General features: G+C 46.4%; 1 protein-coding gene across 3 annotated transcripts in view; it reads right to left on the reverse strand.

Annotated features, from left to right (window-relative positions):
• LSAMP (limbic system associated membrane protein) overlaps positions 1 to 17,754 on the reverse strand; it is a 987,400-nt gene that overhangs the window by 292,612 nt on the left and 677,034 nt on the right. The window contains exon 2 of one of the 3 annotated variants that reach the window (XM_063148357.1): positions 10,842 to 10,920. In XM_063148357.1, coding sequence (XP_063004427.1) covers positions 10,842 to 10,920 — 79 coding nt within the window. Of the gene's footprint in view, positions 1 to 10,841; positions 11,490 to 17,754 lie in introns of those variants that run through there. The other 2 variants (XM_063148356.1, XM_063148358.1) reach the window with 2 other exon arrangements.

Raw genomic sequence — 17,754 nt, forward strand, 5'->3', positions numbered from 1 at the left:
TGAATACGCATGAAGCATGTTACGCAAGAACCCCCGTGGACCCCCTTACCCAGGTAAAAGTCCTACAGATGGCCCATCCCTAACCACAGTGTTTGCAGTGGGGAGGATGTGTGGGTGGACAGATAATTTGATATTTAACTGAAAAAACTAAAATGGGTTTAATGCAGTGCAAGGAAGACAGATTGCCTGCAGCACCTTCTGCTCCTGATTATGGATGCCAATCTCAGGTTTCTCTTAAGTGTAAAAGCAGCCAAAATGTGTGGGTTTTCACCAGATCTTCAGAGACACAGTCCTACAAAAAGTGCCACACGAGGTTAATAAAGAGTGACCAGCACCAAGGAACATCCCTGTTACAGCACCAGCAGCTGGTGCTTTAGTTTTCTGTATCATCTTATGGTTTCATGACAAATGGAAAATTGGACAAATGGGGGCCCAAACGTGGGGCAGTCTCCAAAATTTCTACAGCTTCTGCAATGGACAAATATGGCTGAAATTATCACAACTCATCAGCTAAAGTCCTGATCCTTCAAGGTTAGAGAGGTCTGGCAATTTGAACACTGAGAATTTTCCCTAATGTTTCACCACCATTGTCTTGTAAATGCATCTGCCTTCTTTGCCACTTGCACAAGAAAATCTCAGATTTGCATTCCAGCGCTGATGTGTCACCCCACGTGAGTGTCACGCAAGAGTGTCAAGCTTCCCACCCAAGAAAGAGCTACAACAGAGGGAGAAAAAGCCCCCAGCTGCCTCCTTCCAAGTTCCAGGAGTAGAATCACAGCACACCAAGCAGGCACTGCAGTGTGTTCCTCTGCTGACAGCAGCAAGGTGGCTTTCACACCAGCCTGCAGCCTAAGCTCTTGCCTGTCAATCACCTCATAAATGAATGAGATCTGCTACCACTCCATTTCCAACTTGGATCACAACTGAAAGCAGGAGAAACACATCACTGAGAGGCAAAAGGCATCCAACTGTATTTCTGCGAGGAAGAGGAAGAGCTTTACTGGTGACACAGCGTCACTTCTTACTAGCCCTCCTACACACACCCTTTCCGTGAGCTCACTAAACATATATGCACCAGGCATTCTGTGCAGGAAGAGAAAATGAATACCCTGTGGGGCCAGTCTGAAGAGCTGGAGGCAGGGGACAGAACCTGCCTGAGAAATGTCAGGGGGTTGTGGAAGGATCACTCCTATTCAAGCAGCCCACCAAAGGCTAAGGGGGCAGCAAATGTGAAAAGGAGGGAGGGAGGGCAGGCTGCAGCAGCCCCTCTCCATCTTCTTCCAGCAGCTTAAAGCCTCCCCAGTCCTTTGACTCAAGAGGACTGCTAATAAACCTGCCTGCACTGAAGGGACAAGCATGGTGCACTAAATCACAGCCCACACATGTCTCTGCTCATAGCAGGAGGGAGGCTCCACTGCCCCTTCCCCTGTGAAGCCCCAATGAACAAGTGCCTCAGCTGGTGCAGGCTCCCTGCTCTATTGCTGCAGGGATGGAGACCATGGATCATGTTACATCATATTTGGCAGAGAGGGGACAATAATTTTTCAAGGAGTAATCACTCCTGGAATCTCACTTTTCTCCAAGCTCAGAGGACACCGTGGAACAGATGGGGGCTTCCTAGCATACCTGTACTACCTGCAGCACTCAACAATTGCACCTTGCAGTGGTAACGTTTTCCTCCCCTCTCGAGCATTTTCCAATTCCAACATGCTTATTTGTGCCTGGTCCTCTCTGTCACATGCTTTCCTTTCTGTTCTCTGACCACATAAGAATTGGGCCTGATCATGGACAATATCGTGCTGACTCCAGTTGGGAATCAGGGCTGGAGGTGGGAATGAAACTCACTATAAAGGAGCTGGTGTGAAGGAGTCAGCTGGTGTGAAGGCTTTGTCACTGTGGTTCCTCTCTTCCAAAGAAAAAGGAAGAGATAATGATGTTGGAACATTTTAACCTTTCTTTTTCTGAGCTTGATAGGCTTGGCCTGAGGCACCTTTTTGAGCAAAAACAGGCTGCTGCAAGATTGATTGGTTGGGTGCAGAGTTTAAAGGTAATTTTCTCTTGTCACGTGCACATAAATTATTGTGGCTCAAGCTGTGATGAGCTCTACATCTCACTTGTTCGACTGCTTTTATGCCTGGGCTCCTGTGAGGGGTTGCAAGAACCATGTCCAGTGCTCCCTAAGCAGCATCCAACATAAATATATATCAAGAGCACCACAGGCATACACACAAAATTAGTGTATTGGTTTAAGGTGAGGAAGGGGCACATGCCTGCAGATCTGTATGGACAGGGCTTCCAGCTGCAGAAGTTGCTGCTAGAGCCTTGTTTTGCTCATCTATGGACGTTTTAAAAACATTCTGTCCGTGAACGCCAGGGCAAGGAAAACTCATCCACTCAGATTATTCACAAGGGGGAGAGAAAAGAAGATGCACATGCACACACACAAAGGAAGCACAGCTGCAGCCAAAGTGAATTCATTTTTAACATTCATGAAAATATTCACAGAACACTTCAGTGCTATTTGCCTAAATTTTTCTGTTTGGAGTAAACACTTGAGCCAGCGCAGGCTGTATGTTCTAGGCGCAGTACCGCATTGGGGATTAGAGTTGGCTCCTGGATCCAAGTCACAAATGCACACCACGTCCCAAGTACATGTGACTCCCTCACTTTAAGGCACAGACTCACAATCTGCCACACATAGTTCCTGACTTTTGATCCTTGCAGAAGGACTTTGCAAGTACCCGCAGCCACCGCATTCCCCATCCATCGCAACCTTATGCAACAAAGGCGTGTGCGCTCTGCCAAATTTAAACACAAAAGCAGTGCCAAACAGCGACAGCTCTGGCATGCCCCTGGTCTGGGGGAGCAGACCTCTCTCCCCATCTCTACTCCCCAACCCCTCTTCTCAACCAAACCCTTTCACTGGTTTCTTTCCCTGTGTATTCTAAGCAGCTCAGACAAGGGGAAATGCTACAGCACACAAGGGAGACTCAGCTGAAGCCCTGAAGACAAGAGCTGTGTGCGTTGTCTCTTCCTCCTTCATAAATACAGCTGAGATGACGACTGGATAATTGGCTAAGTGCCTGTCAGCTTAATAACAGAGAGAGAGAGAGACAGAGAGGCAAAAGGAGAGATTTGTATTTACTATTCAAAGTCATGGATGCTGCCTGCCAGTGGATTTCAACACGGGTTTTGTTTGCAGAGGAAGGCATGAAAGGTGATTGGATATGCAGCTCCGAATCATGGTCTCGTGTGAGGGTGGACAACCAGCCTGGGATGGAGAGAGGAAGTAGAGCACTGAGGTAGCTGCCATATAAGGCACTGTTGGGTTTCTGGTTAAAGTATCTGTGGTTTCCTGCACCGGAAAAGCATCTCCACCACCACCCCTGGGAGGGCACTGCTCTCACTGATACACCATGTTAGGGACAATGACAATGGTGCATCTCCAACATGGCCATCCTGCTGACCCTGAGAGGAGAAGATGTAGTGGCACCTTGAGTGGCAGCTGCACAGAGGTGGGACCACTCCCCTTTTGTTTTGCCCAACGCAGAGGTTGGCACAGGTTGGGGGGTAAGCTGGAACCCTCTTGGCCTTTCCCTTTCTCCCATAAATCTGGTGCACTTCTATGAACCCATCTAAGGAGATCACCTGTGATGAGAAACCATTCAGACATATCTGGGTTCTTACAGGACAGGGAGAGAAGGCTCTTCCTTCTTTCAAAGTTTTCACTACTTCCCTCTGCTACTGAAATGCAAATTGGTGGGAGTGGTTCAGGTTGCCACTGCAAAGGGTCAGTATTAGCCAGATTTACAGTGGTGTTAATCCCTGAGCTTCAGAAGAGGAAGATGCTATATTCTGTTGTTCTGTTGCTATATACTTGCTGCTTTCTCTCCTTAACAGCTGTAGCAACTGAAACACACTGAAACAAATGGACACTTCCAGCATTGGTGAGGATTGCTGCGGTTCAGGAGTTGGAAAAAGCCACAGAGGCCTCCAAGTAAGCAGACCCTTATCCAGGCCATCTGGCAGTGCTGTCTCTCAGTTGCAAGTGTGGCAGCTTTACAAAGTATATGAACATTTGTCCCACTGCACACAAGAAAACACTTTCCACTTTTAAATGAGAGCAAACATAGGGAAACACACCCTTGCACACAGGCACACACAAGCACACACCTCCCAGATTTCATACAGATGTGCTATTGCAAAATATCTGATGAATGCCAGCCCAGTGTGAGTGGGCTCATTTCCATCAAGTTATTTGGGACTGAGGAAGCCCAGCCCCTGTGAAATCAATAGAGCTGCAGCAGTGCTATTTCTCCTCTCTTTGCACAGGGCTGAGCACAGTGGGGGAACTCTAGGACCACAGCCGGCCTCTCCCACACAACCAAGTTGCTCCTAATAAAAATCTGCAGAAATATATCAGCACAGAGGAGACTGGCGGTTCACATTATTTTGAAATAGCTGTTTTCTAGGCAGAGGTGAAACTCATCATTATTAGTTCCCATTACTTACCATAAAACCAGGCACATTAGATGTGCTCGAAGCCTGAAGCAAATGCTTTGGTGTCAGATTCAGCTGAAAAGCACATTCATTTATTTCTTCAGCAAGAGAACAGTAAAAGAAAACTCGGTAAATTCCTGACTTCACCTTTGTGCCCTCCATTGCACTTACTCCAGCAGAGCACAAGTTCACACAAACCAGAGTGAATTTTGATGGACAACAAAACTAGGTAACTTCAATGAAAATGGCTATATTCAGCCTCTCAGTGAGCCTGTTGAAGCCATGCCGCTGCATCAGCAGCAAGCTGTGGCCCTGCAGATCTGTCAGAATCAGATGCCTGTGGGTCTGGATATAAAGGGCAGGTATGTGTAACATATATTTTGAAAACTTATAGTTATGAGATGGCGAATTCCAGTAACTATGAGCTATTTTAAGAATAGGTCTTTCCTCATGACCTGCTGGGGAGGGGAGTGGAAGAGGTACTGACTCCAAGACACTTCAGGTAACATGTAGTACTATATAAATTATAATGCCAACTAAGTAGGAAAACATATGGTACTTAGTTGCAAACTGAAGTGTGTTTGTAGACTCAGGGGAGGAGGTTAAAGCCATACAGTTCAACGCTGTCTCTCCATCTTTCTGAATGCAAAATATACGTACAGTGTTATTAAACATGCATCGTTTCACCAAAGAAAGCCTTTCCTTTTCTAATTTCCATTCCACTTTTCCTTGTGATAGGTTAGTCCCACCCTGCAGGAAGGGCCCCCTTACCTCTGGGTACACCATATAAAAATAATGCGTGTGTGTAAGGAGAGATGATGATTGCCAGCCTTTGACCATACACATATTGCAACTGTCTTTATCATATGTATACACACACACACACTCTCACATATCTATGGATGCATGTGTGCCTTCATATAATGGCACCATCTGCCGCCAGAGCTGGAAGTTTTGCAACATCATCTGTTACTACATTTATACATTTTTATTTTTCATTTGAAGGAAAGAATCAGCAGAGTTTGCACAGATCCCGACTCACCCTGTCTCAACACATGCACCCTGGAACTGATAATGAAGGATTTGTACAGACCAGAGAGAGAGGAAGGCACTTGGGACTTTTAGTCAACACCAGTGTGGATGAGGATGTACTAGGGAATCCTCATTTGTCACATTTGCTGGTTTGCTGTGTGGCTGAGCCAAAAGGCAAGCCAGGCTAATGGATGGGTCACTAGGCTGGCTGTGCCTGAGCCCTGTGAGCAACCCTGGGCAAGTCCCCTCACCTCCTGCCCACCCACCCACCCCCAGCCTGGGTCCATCCCTGCTAATAGCCTGCCTGCCCTGCAGAGGAGGGGATCTCTCACTCTCTGCTCACGTGGCACTTAATACAAAGGGTGCCTCAACCCAGTGGTGGCCTCTAAGTGCCACAACAATACCACTAATAATCAAGGTTACAATTTTACTGCCAAGACTGTATTATTATGTGGCATTATACGTTTGAACGTGCCTATTCTCATTTCTTGCAAACGGCTCAGCTCAGTGCTCCCTGTTATAAATCATATGCTAATTGTAAGTGTAATCTGAACAGCTTTTACTTTTCTTTTAAAATGACGGTATAGGGCATAAACTTTGTTGTGATGTTGTGTTGCTATTTCGCCTGAGGTGCTTTTGTCCTCTAGCACAGCTCCACATGTAACATATCAGCAAAATACTGGGAGGCCAAGAACAGAGTTTGCATAAATTGCTTATATTGCAGGATTATGCCAACAGCACTGTCATTACCGCTGGTAATTTGATTCTAGCCCATCCTTTGAAACATGCAACTTAAAGAAACTAAGTACCCGTTAGGATGGATGTTCCTAAATGTGCTATCAGCCTGAAACTTTACATTATTTTAAAATACCTGGTAAAAATGAAAAATGCACACTCAGTCAAATGTTGGTTTTCATCTGCACATCAGCATGAGATTGTTTTAATTCTTGATGAAAAGTTGATGCTTGGAAAAACTAAAGAGCAATGAGCCAAATTCTGGCCTTGGCGAGATCCCAGTTCTCCAAAGGCTGAACATCATCTGAGCAGCGCTCAGAAGCTTATGCCCTGTATGAGTCACTTGTACCTCTTTATTTGCAGTCCCTGGGAATCTGCCCCAAAGACAAATGGAATATTTCTGACTCTGCCCTTGGGCTTTTCTGGATTTGTACTGGTATAACAGAACAGATTGGGATGGAGATGTGACCCATTTTGGTTCCAGCTCGTGATGAGCTCCATTTCAGGAGTTTTTAAAGGCTAAATCTGCACTTGTGCCAGAACTTCCAAACTTCCTGGGCAACCTGCAAGTCCTGCTGACACCCTCAGATGAGCTCTTTGAAGGCACTTTGAGGTGAGCTGCTGTGGTGGTTCTGAGGCAGCTGATCTTTCCCAATATGCTGTACAGGTACCTGATCCCATAGCATGGACTCCTCACTGCCATTTTGCTTTTAAACCATCCAGAGGGTCAAACATAACACAGAAATACAGTTCCCTTCCTTCCCAGTTTGCAGCAGCTGCCCTTCATTACTGCACATGTCTCAGCTTAGCCAACATCCTTGTGTTCCTCGTCCCCTCCTTAGGCTGAACGTGTACCCGCCTTTGCTCATCCAAAATGTGCACAGCAAACGAGGTGGGAAGGGATGCTGAAGGCAGGCAAACAGCAAGAAGATTTGGGGTTGGGGCCTGTTTTCTTTTCTTATTTTAATTAGTTTGGGGGATATGTTGTACATTTCTTGTTTGGATATTTTTTTCTTCTTTTCCTAACACCAAGTACAGAAGTTGCATACAAAACCTGACAGCCTCATGATTGTAATCTTGACAGCCATACATTGGCAGGAACTGTAGCCAAAGTTCCCTCTCAATATTCAAAATAAGGTTCAGTGTCCTTCTTCACTTGCTGAAGACAGAGTTAAAAAAATGAAACCTTAGTAAGTCTGACAGGCTCGCCAATATACAGCGTCATCTTTAAAACATCCTACTCTCTTTTCTTGGTTGCAGCTGGACAAACACCAGCAACTCTGCTCAGCCCTTCTCACCTGTTGCAGCTGTCAGAGCCCTCTCTTTTCTGCCTTGCTCCAAGGAGCAGACAATTACCCTTTTCCCTGTGGATAGCCTATAATGAGCTATTTTTATTCTCTCTGCAATTCCCTAACTTCCCCATGCCAAATACTCACTAAGAGTCATCAACCTTCAGCAAGGCCGACACATGAATCAAATCTGCTGCCAGGTCATTTAGGAGATGAGCCAGTTTAGAGTTAGGGACATTTTTTAATAGTCCTGGACTGAGGGAATATTTTAAATGCTACACCTTTAAAAAGTCATCTCCAAACTTTTCAGAATAATTCTATTCTGAGTAACAAGCTGCAGATGAAGCTTCAGAGGACTGGCTTCCTTTAGGAACATTAGGGCTTATAATAAACTATTTTTCTCCACTTCATAGATCAGCCCACCCACCCATTCTTCCACCTACAAGTGTAACCCTATATACAAATGTATAAGGACCCAAGAGGAAGACTCATTTAGAATATCCTGTCCTTGGTGATTTGTTGAATGATTTGCATCACAATTTACAGGAACAAAATGTTTTTAGTTATCTTATCACTATGTATACTGCTTTTATTTCTCTCCAACTGCGTATCATTTTTTCTCCCTCCTACATTTTCATTTCCCTTCAAGCTACAGGAGCTACTGGACACTGGTAAACTGATGGTGCACAATTCCTCTGAAGCAGATGTTTAGCCAAGATAGGTGATATGATCCATGCATAGAAAACTCTTACCTATCTATCTGTGGACATAAAGTTATGCTTTGAACACAGTTAGTATAGATCATCTAATGGAGTTTTTATTTTTCCCCATCTAGCTCTTTTCCCTCTGTTGTCACAGTGGATCTATAGACAGGGAGAGTGAGACACTGGGAGTTTTTCAAAACAAGGCTGTCTTAAAGTGAGTTATGTTTCGGAGGTTGACAAAACAGTGAGGGGGAAGCTAACAAAAAAATCTTTGCTTTAAAACTGAGGACATGAAATGTGTCCTGCAGGACCTAAAGTCCATGGGACATAGGGAAATCTCACACCTTCAAGCTTCATGTGGCAGTCTGTCTCCCAGTACTGCCTGGTTTCTGCTCCTTGTCTGAAGGAGGAACTGAAATATCCCAGAAACCTGGGTCTGGTCCCAGGGAAAGGGAGACAGCTGCCCTTCCTAGGAAATGTGAAAAGCATATAGCTGGCCAGATCTGCTTAAAGGGCTTAGGAAGGCAGCTGAAGGAAAAGGTACAGCCTGTGCACTGGCCACAGTCACTTGTGACAGAAATGCAGCCAGCCAGGAACACAGTATTGCCCGGGGCAAGCATTTACATGGCCGGGTGGTGTGCTGCCCCTGCAGACTGTGTCACTTGGCACACATCTGGCTGACACAGCTGGATCCCTTCACTCAGGTGTTTTATTTTAGTGCCTGACATAACACTGGCAAGCCACACGCAATCACAGAAAGCAGTCTCCCATGCAGCCCCGTGGATCTTGCTGATGAAGGAACGCTTCACACGCAGCCCTTGCAGGCACCATCTCCTCCATCCGCTCAGCCCTCTCGGCTGCAAATGCAGCTTTAGCACACAGCATCTAGATAAACTGAAAAGCTCCAAGGTTAAGTGGGAAATAGAAATCTAGTGACCCCTGTCTGGGCAAGCGAGCTTAATGACTTGTCTGCGGCTGCATGTACCAAACATGCTGGCAAACATCTGTCTGAGCAGCCCCTCCAAAATAAATGATTGATGGAAGTGATTTGCCTTTAAAAATGGGATAAGTCAGCTAGGAGTGCTGGTAGAAAAGGGTTAATGGGATATATGGATTGGTAGTGAGTGGAAGAGAGAGTAGAGAAGCTGGAGTCAGAGGCAACACCCCTTGTTAGGTGTTTACCATGTCGAATCTAAACCGCTTCCACTGCATATGCAAGGCAGATGAATTACTCTGTAAATCCTATTACTCTGTGTGGATAAATCTTACATTCAAGTTAACAAGTCTGGAGAGCTGGGGAATGGAAGCTGCTGAATGGATATTCCAGGATCAAAACAACCGAGGACATGGGAGGCGACCGAAGCGATATGTGTACACACACACACACACACACACACACACACACACACACACATATCCTTCTTCCAGCATCCTTCTTCCCTCTATCATTAAGTGGGAGGGATGCAGGACACAGGGGATCGTGTAGCAGAGTGTTTGGTGACATGCAGCAGGATTTATTTCACAGAAAGAGAAAGAAAACTTTGCTGCTGCTGTTAGCTTTACTAGGGGATTGCTCCCTTGATGCTTCAGGGTTTGTGCACTATCAGCTCCTCACACAGATCACAGACTTATTTTAAATTACACCCAGTAGTTTTACAGCCATAATACACAGTGTGCACACTCACACACACAGAATTTTCCCAAATAGAGGAGTTACTGCAGGTAAGTTGAGCAAGGTAGAATTTGAGAAAAAAAACCTACAGGAAAAAGACTACTGCAGTTCAGCTATTTGGGACACTCCTAACTGAAAGCCCAAGTAGTGCCAGATGTACCTTTGGAAAACCTGCACACTGAAACCAGAAATACAACACTCAATACTGCCAGTAAGCAAGGTTTCATGTGCAAAGACATCCTCATCACAACCAGACACACAGGCACAGCATACACCCATTTATTTCGCCCTGAAAAAAAACTCCAACACACAAAGATGCAATCTTCGTAAATTGTAGCAGTCAGAGCTGCTACACCATTTTTTTCACCAGCCTGTTCAACTATTGTATCCATCTTCCCTCCACACAGGGCAGAAAAATAAATAAATATAATTAAAGGACAAGAGTTTCCCAAAAGAACTTGCCTGAGAGTTCTGGCAGCACCAAGGATAAAGTTTTTGCATATGTACAAAAAGAAGCATGGGAAGATCAATGTAACATCTGGCAAGCACAGCTGGATCCCTTTTCGATTCCTCTATTGATACTGCAGGGTTGGTGGAAAGTGCACGCTCCTAAAAGCTGGCTAACACAAGCAATCTTTCCCCACTGAAATTCTTTCGATCCAGGGCACTACACAGAGGATAGTGTGGCAAGAAGTGTTCAAAAGCTTTGCAATTTTTTCATATTAAAGCACAAACACACATGCAGAGCCTGTCTGTAGCAGCTGCTGCTACTGCAGTTTGAGAGGTAAAATAACACACAATCTCACAGAGACTTATACACACAAATCTGGACCACGTCACACGTACACGTTGCATACATGGCAATATAGATGCACACACAGGAGAGGAAAAGTTGGCAAAATGCCCTACCTGAGGATGGCTGTGTCCCCTTGCCTCACGGTGATGTTATCGGTCCCTCGGGTAAAATCCACGCTGCGGACTGGCAGCCCTGTAGGGAGAAGGCAAAGCAATCTCAGTAGGACCAGCGGTAATTGTTTCCGATCAGGCTGAGCCCTTGCTACCATGGCTGGTCTCGTCGAGTTTCACTGTCAGTACTTGTCTCTTTCTCTGCCTGCGTATGTGGACAGAGAGACGCAGAAAGAAAAACAATAATAATAATGTACAACTCTCGCTATGATCGACAGTCCAAGAAAGGGGAGGTGATTTCACAGTCCTTCTCAGCTGCCACTTTCTCTTGCTCTTTTCAGTCTCTTGCTGGCTTCTTTCCCTTCCTGGCTTTTTTTTTTTTTTTTTTAAGGCTCTCCAAAAAAAAAAAAAAAAAAGAAAAAGTCTTAGCAGATCCTTCAAATAAAAAAAGGGGGGGAAAAAGAAGCAAGACGAAAAAGTCAGGTAGCAAAATAACTACGGAATAATAACAATTAAATCGACCCGTTTAGAGTGATGAAGAGTGGTGGGAAAAAAAAAAAAAAAAAAAAAAAGAAAAGGAACAAGAGGAATCCTGTGCCACCGGGATGCAGGAGGGGATAGTCCTGTGGCTGTGCAGCCTCCAGCCCCGCGCTCCCTCCTAACCCACTTTCCCAGGCGGAGCGAGGGAGGGAGGAGGAGGAGGAGGAGGAGAGAGGGAGAGAGGGAGGAGGGAGCCCTGCTCGTGAGACGGCAGCTCGGCACCACAGCGGCGGCGGCGGGCGCGGAAGGAGCCGCGGGCCGCGCTCCCCGTCCCTCTCCCGGGGGCGCAGCCGGCCGGGGCCCGCACCGCGGACCGGGGATGCCCGGGGGGACACGGAACGGCGGCCGGGGAGGGGAGGGGGCTCCGCACCGGAGAGAGGGGTTTGGAAAGGCATGGGGGCTGCAAGGCAAGAGGGGGTGAGCCCCGAAGGAGAGGGGAGGAGGGAGAGGAAGAGAGGGAAGGGCATGGGAGAGGAAGAGGGGGCTGGAGAAAGGAAGAGAAGGGGAGCGGGGAAGTGGAGCGGGGAGCAGAGAGAGGGCAGGAGCAGCCGGGAGCTGCTGAGAGGGAGGGAGGCACAGGGAGTAGGGCACAGAGGACGGAGGAAGGTACGGCCAATTTTCTCAAGATGAAATAGTGAGGAAACAGGGTCTGTGGCCAAAAGTGCAAACAACTTGGCTTAGCGGCCTGAAGCCACACGCTAGCTGATTTACAGAGCGGCATCCTTGGCAACTGCCTCTGCAGCCTCAGACCATGCTTCTTCCCCTCTCAGACTTTTCTCTCGCCAGATAACCAGTTGTACATCCCTCCCTCCCACCTCTCTTCACTCAGCCCTTCCCGCCCCCCACCCCCTTTCCCAGCCTCGGAGCGCCGGAGCGGAGACAATGCCGGCATTGAGCTGCCCGCGGTGTGAATGCTCGGCCTGTGCTGCCGCTGCCAGAGCCCGCAGCTGAGCCCCGCCGGCAGCAGCGCTGCCCACCCGGGAACGCGCCCGCAGCCCGCCGCAAAGAGAAGCGAGATTAAATTAATGGAAAGGAATAAGCCGAATGTTTTATTGCTGATGCCTGCCTGCCATTCCACCAGCCCGATCCGTGCCTGCGGGAGGGATCAGAGCTGCTCCTAGGGATGCTTCGCTCATGTAACCCTTCTGCGACCGAAGCACGGCGGGGCTGGGATAGGAAGCAAAGAGGGAAGGGGAGGTCTAAGAGAGGTCCAGAGAATCAGGTGCAAGAAAAGCCATGGGGTTACTCGGCTGAGAGTTGCTGTCCTGTGTGGTTACAGCGCTGGTACATGCGCAGGAAAGGAAAAAAAAACAGGTCTTGTATGAAGCCTGTTTTACCTCTGCTCCTGCAGCCTTGTGGGACACAGTGCGCTCAAACTGGAGAGACATAAGGAATGTCACAGAAATGGCCGTGTGGGACCAGATCAAAGGACCCTCTAACCCTACCTCCTGTCTCTGAGCAGCCTAAAGCCAATGCCTGGTGAAGCTCCCAAGCACAAGGCAAGCATGCAGTGGTACTGCCCCGGGGCACTTATCTATTTCTAGTGATTTATGGCTAAGGCATGTCCCCAGCCAGTGGCACTGCCTTTGTAGTTAATGGCACTTGAATGATTTTCTTCTTCCAGGAGCACATCCAGTTGCTTTCTGAACTCCTAGAAACTGGCCCCTGCAGCCTTGGTATGGAAAGGCCGCACTGTCTGAGTACTTAAACAATCCCTGCAAGTGTTAAAGACCCATAAATTAGGGACTAAGGTCATGACACTGCTGCTCCAGTGCCACGTATGCAGCAGCAAGAAGAGATGACTGCTTTGTATTCAAGCCAAGGAGTGAGGCAAGTCAGACGTTTCCTCTGCAGTACACTTGGCATGGATAGCACCAGAGGGGGAGAGGAATGAGGAGCTAAAGGGGTTAATCCATACACTCGATGTACCCAAGGTATTGCAGCTATACCACCTCACAAGGATAATCCTCTGGAGAATACCATGCTGCTGACACTTGATTGCTGACTAGAAACCATCACTCAAGGATGGAAAATGCAAGGCACAGGGATACATCAGGCTGCTGGTGTGCCTGAAGAGGGACATCACCAAGGGGCAACCTCTGCACTCCCCGTGACAGACTTTGAGTACAGCTACAAGACCTGGTCCCTTATGAAGTTAGCAATGAAAGAAATGCACCTCTCTCACAAGCCAGTGTTGCATGGATCCTTTTTACAAGGGTCTCCCAAATATGTTTCATCTACATTTATTAAGAGCTATTGTGTGTTAATTAAATGCCCGTGGAGTAAGGAAAACATATTTGTCGAAGATTAACTATTATGCAATGCAAGAAGCATCTGCCACCCAACTGCTAGAGCTCACTAAATATTTCCTTATCTCAGAGTATTTACTTAGGAGGCAATAACTATCCAGTTAAATCTAAATTTAATGCTTAGTTAAATATAGTTCATAGAAAGTGGCACCAATATGTTTTACAGAGAGAACGACAGAGGGGTTTCAGGGAGGGAGAAGAAAGAAATCCTGTCTCCAGGCTCCACTAAGATCCTGATTCAAGGTGAGACTGCATGTGGCCATGCCCCCCTACGAAGAGAGGTGCATCACAGAGGGCTCAGAGGCCCCTCTCTGCTGATCCAGCAGTACAGGGGATGATTTAATCTTCTTACACATTTATTAGAACTCATTAGAACTACTGCAGCATAACTAAAAAAAAAAAAAAAAAAAAAAAATATAATAATAATAATAATAATATAAACAACCAGAGAGATGAGGAAGAAATTCCCTTTAGGGTCTTGTGAACCTTGTGAAAAATAAAACAAAAACAAAACGTGAAGTGGATAGGTCTTATTTGTTTTTTGAAGTGTACAGAAGAAAAAGGAAGGGGTTGCATAAGTGTAAAAGGCCAAACAAGCAGGAATCACACAAATCCTAGGAGAGTGCTTCATGAGTAAAACAAATAATGTTATTTTTATATGTGCTCCCAGAAGAAATAACTCTCTGGACCCATCTCCCCCTGCTGGAAGCAAATAACGAAACAGCCGGTCTGGCTCCTAACTTTCCTATCTTCTGAAAACTTGAGGGAAAATTCAGGTAAACAATCAGAGCATGGACACCACAAATCCATATTGTAGCGTTTCATGCCATTTTTCAGTACTCCTGGTAGGTGCAGGACTGGCAAGATGAGCACGACTGACCAGACTTTGTCACCATGCAGTTCAGGAATAGACAGAGCAGCATGAGCCCAGCCCTGCAGGTACCGCATCACTCCCCTCCAATGCAAAACACTTCAACCCTGTTTAAAGGGAACAGGGTGCAGAGCAACACACTTAGATGAGCAGAGACTGTAAGGCACAGCCAGAGACATGATAGAAATGTTTGGATGGCAGGTTCAGGACTGTATCTGTGTTTCCACGCTATGGATGCAGGATTTGTTTGCGTACCAAGTTGGAAGGAAAACAAGCGCATGAGCTGGGGCAGCCTGGCTATCCCTATTTTCCCTGTCTTTGAGGGGAATGGGCTGGAGACATCACAGCATGGACACCTAGGCTGGCTAAAGGAGAGAACCTCCACACTGCTCCTGGATGGGCAGGAGATGTGTTGAGATATGCCATGCTGGGCTGCCCCATGACAGGTACTCAGGTCACCTCTGCCTCCCTGTGTGGCAGCTCAGTTTTTCAGATACTCAGGGACTGACATTGTGAAAGCCTAAAGTGCCATCTGTTTTTCATGGAGAGCCAAGAGACACTGAAAGCATGGACTCTGTCCACAAATAGGAGTGGGGTTTTTTTGCATTTGAGGTGGCTAAATACAAAGAGCAATCCATGCACTTCAGTCAATGCCAACTGCAACAACCATCTGTATGATGTGGATGGCTGCCCTCTAGGACTAAATCAAGGCTCATCAGCTCACACCACAAACAGCCACACAAAATGGAACTGTTCTCACTTGACTTTCCTTCCCTACCAGCCACACCAAAGCTAATGACTTGATCCCAAATATTGCTGGAATCAGGGAAAAGGCATTTCTGAAAAATACCAAAAAAAGCACACTGCTCACACAAGTCTCCAGACCATATGAGTGACACAAGAGTTTTAAGGGGACTCTGCAATGGCTCTGCCAGCAGAGTCCAGGCACATAGGGACTTTATTTGGGATATCTGCAACAGTGAGTGAAAACGTATGATGTTTTGTGAGCTATAACACATTTAGTCAAGATACACTGCTGCACAATGCAGCAGAGCCTGCTCAAAGCCTCTCAGCCATGAAGAGAAAATGCAATTTTGTCTCATTGGCAGAGGAGTTATGGAGAGGAACGAGGAAGAGCCAAAGGGGTTTCACAACATGGTGAGGAAGATTAAGGGACCGTGGAAGGACAGCCGTGATCTCTCTGTCCTCTCTTCATTCCCATATCTGCAGCTCCCACACACACACATTTCTGCTCTGATGTGCAAAGGCAGCATCCCACTGCAATTAAGCAGTTAAGTTCCATTCTCCTTTAGTCCCTGGGATACAGGGAGCCATAGGAGTAGAAGAAAAGGAGGAAAAGCAGGGCTAGAAGAGAGATGGGAAATCAAACTTACAAAGCACTTATTATAGGGAAAAATTCTGCAGTTTGAGAAAAATATAAATATATATGGTTTCCACGAATATGTTGCAGGTCTAAAAATTAACTGGCTTTTGATGCTGAAAAGAAGAGCCAGTTTAGAGCCAAGGCTAACAACCATACATGTAATGCAACAAGGCCAAGCTTCCTCTGAAGTAAGGACCTCATTAGGTAGAAGAATTTACTGCGACGGGAGCACTCAGCTAGGCCATAACTGCGGATGATAACGTGCATGCACAACACCTCTCTCTAAGCACGGTCACTGAGCTGGAACAGAGAGCTCCTGTACAAGAGCAAGAGCTGATTTTCACCAATTTGTAACCTTGCTACTATGCAATTGATCTGGTTTCACAATTGATCTCCTTGGTGTGGACAATTTAGAGGCCAAGGGCCAGGTTCTCAAATTGCTGTAAGCTGACATCTCACCACCACTGTCAGAAGAGCTACGCTGATCTACACCAGCTAAAAGCAAGTTGTGAAGTTCATCTTCTTCTGTGCTGCATGGACAGAGAGCTGTGTTATCACCTTTGAAAGAAAAACACTTGTTTGACTGGATGAAGAGATTTTATGCTCAGGCTTTTCAGAAAGTTTCACCTTTACCTAAAGACCACATCTGAAGTCTGGACAAGAGGATAACAGTAGCCTAAAGATGTCTTTTTTAAATCAGTATGACAAAGCAGAATTAAAGAATTAGTACTGCAGATGGTCTGTAGCCTTAATTACTGGTTGCTATCACAGCAAGTGCTTGTAGAACTACAGATTTATTTGTAGAAGGAACCTTCCTCCTTGAGGGGGTCAAGATAAAGAGAGTGCTTCTTTTTTTGCTTAAAACAAAAATTGCCCTTCCAATCTTACATAAATGCAAGAATACAAGAATAAAAGCCATCAGTAGTGTCAAGAGCATCACACTGCCTTTCCTCTGGAAGATCACATACCATTACTGACCTCCTTACCAACACCTCGCAACTGGACTCTGCAGCTGCTTCTCGACAGAGGGTGTCAATTTTGAAACCACTGGAGGGCAGGCTGCTCAGCCAGTGCTGCTGTGTGGCAGGTAGCCAAGCTGCCTGCCATCCCCCAGCCCAGCAGTCCCAGTGGGGAAATGTGGGACCCGTCCCCACAAGAAAGGCTGGCTCATGGCTTCAGCAGCAGGGGAGTAGCCAATCCCAGTTCTGACATTCCTCGTGGGAACAAGGTAGTGTGTCTGCCCGTCTTTTTAAAATGTGACTATAGGAGTTAGGCATGCAAATCTAGACAAGAAGTCCATACCTCCCACTGAGGACAGCTTCAAAATCTCTTTATATTTGGCAGTAATCGTTGCTTCACCAGTGTCACATAACACTTTATAAGTCAGGCAGAGCCAGAGTACAACCCTACAGGTCCTTAAATAAGTCACTTCCACATAGGAAGGCAGTGGCTCTATCTGCTTACTCCTAGTATCTCACAAAAACTTTCCTCCCATGCCAGTGAATATTTATTGTTCTCAGCAAAAGTGATTAGGATTGACTTCACAAGTGACTACAGTGGTTAACAGTCCCTCCCAACACAGTAGCAGAGAGATGACCCAAAGGTTGGGAAGTTCTAGGAGGACAGGCCAAATTCCTCAGTGAATTTGGGTAAATTACTTAATGAAGCAGTCACAGAGGCATAAAAAGTTAATTTCCCTAGACTCCCTCTGCCCTCAGAGAAGTAATCTTGTCTTGAGGGCGCTCACAGCAGATGCCTAATTTAACCATATTAAATTGTCCTGTCTCTCAGGGCACGTCTAAGTTTACAGCT

The sequence above is a fragment of the Melospiza melodia genome, chromosome 2 (assembly GCF_035770615.1).
Source record: "Melospiza melodia melodia isolate bMelMel2 chromosome 2, bMelMel2.pri, whole genome shotgun sequence".
NCBI classification, from domain to species: domain Eukaryota; kingdom Metazoa; phylum Chordata; class Aves; order Passeriformes; family Passerellidae; genus Melospiza; species Melospiza melodia.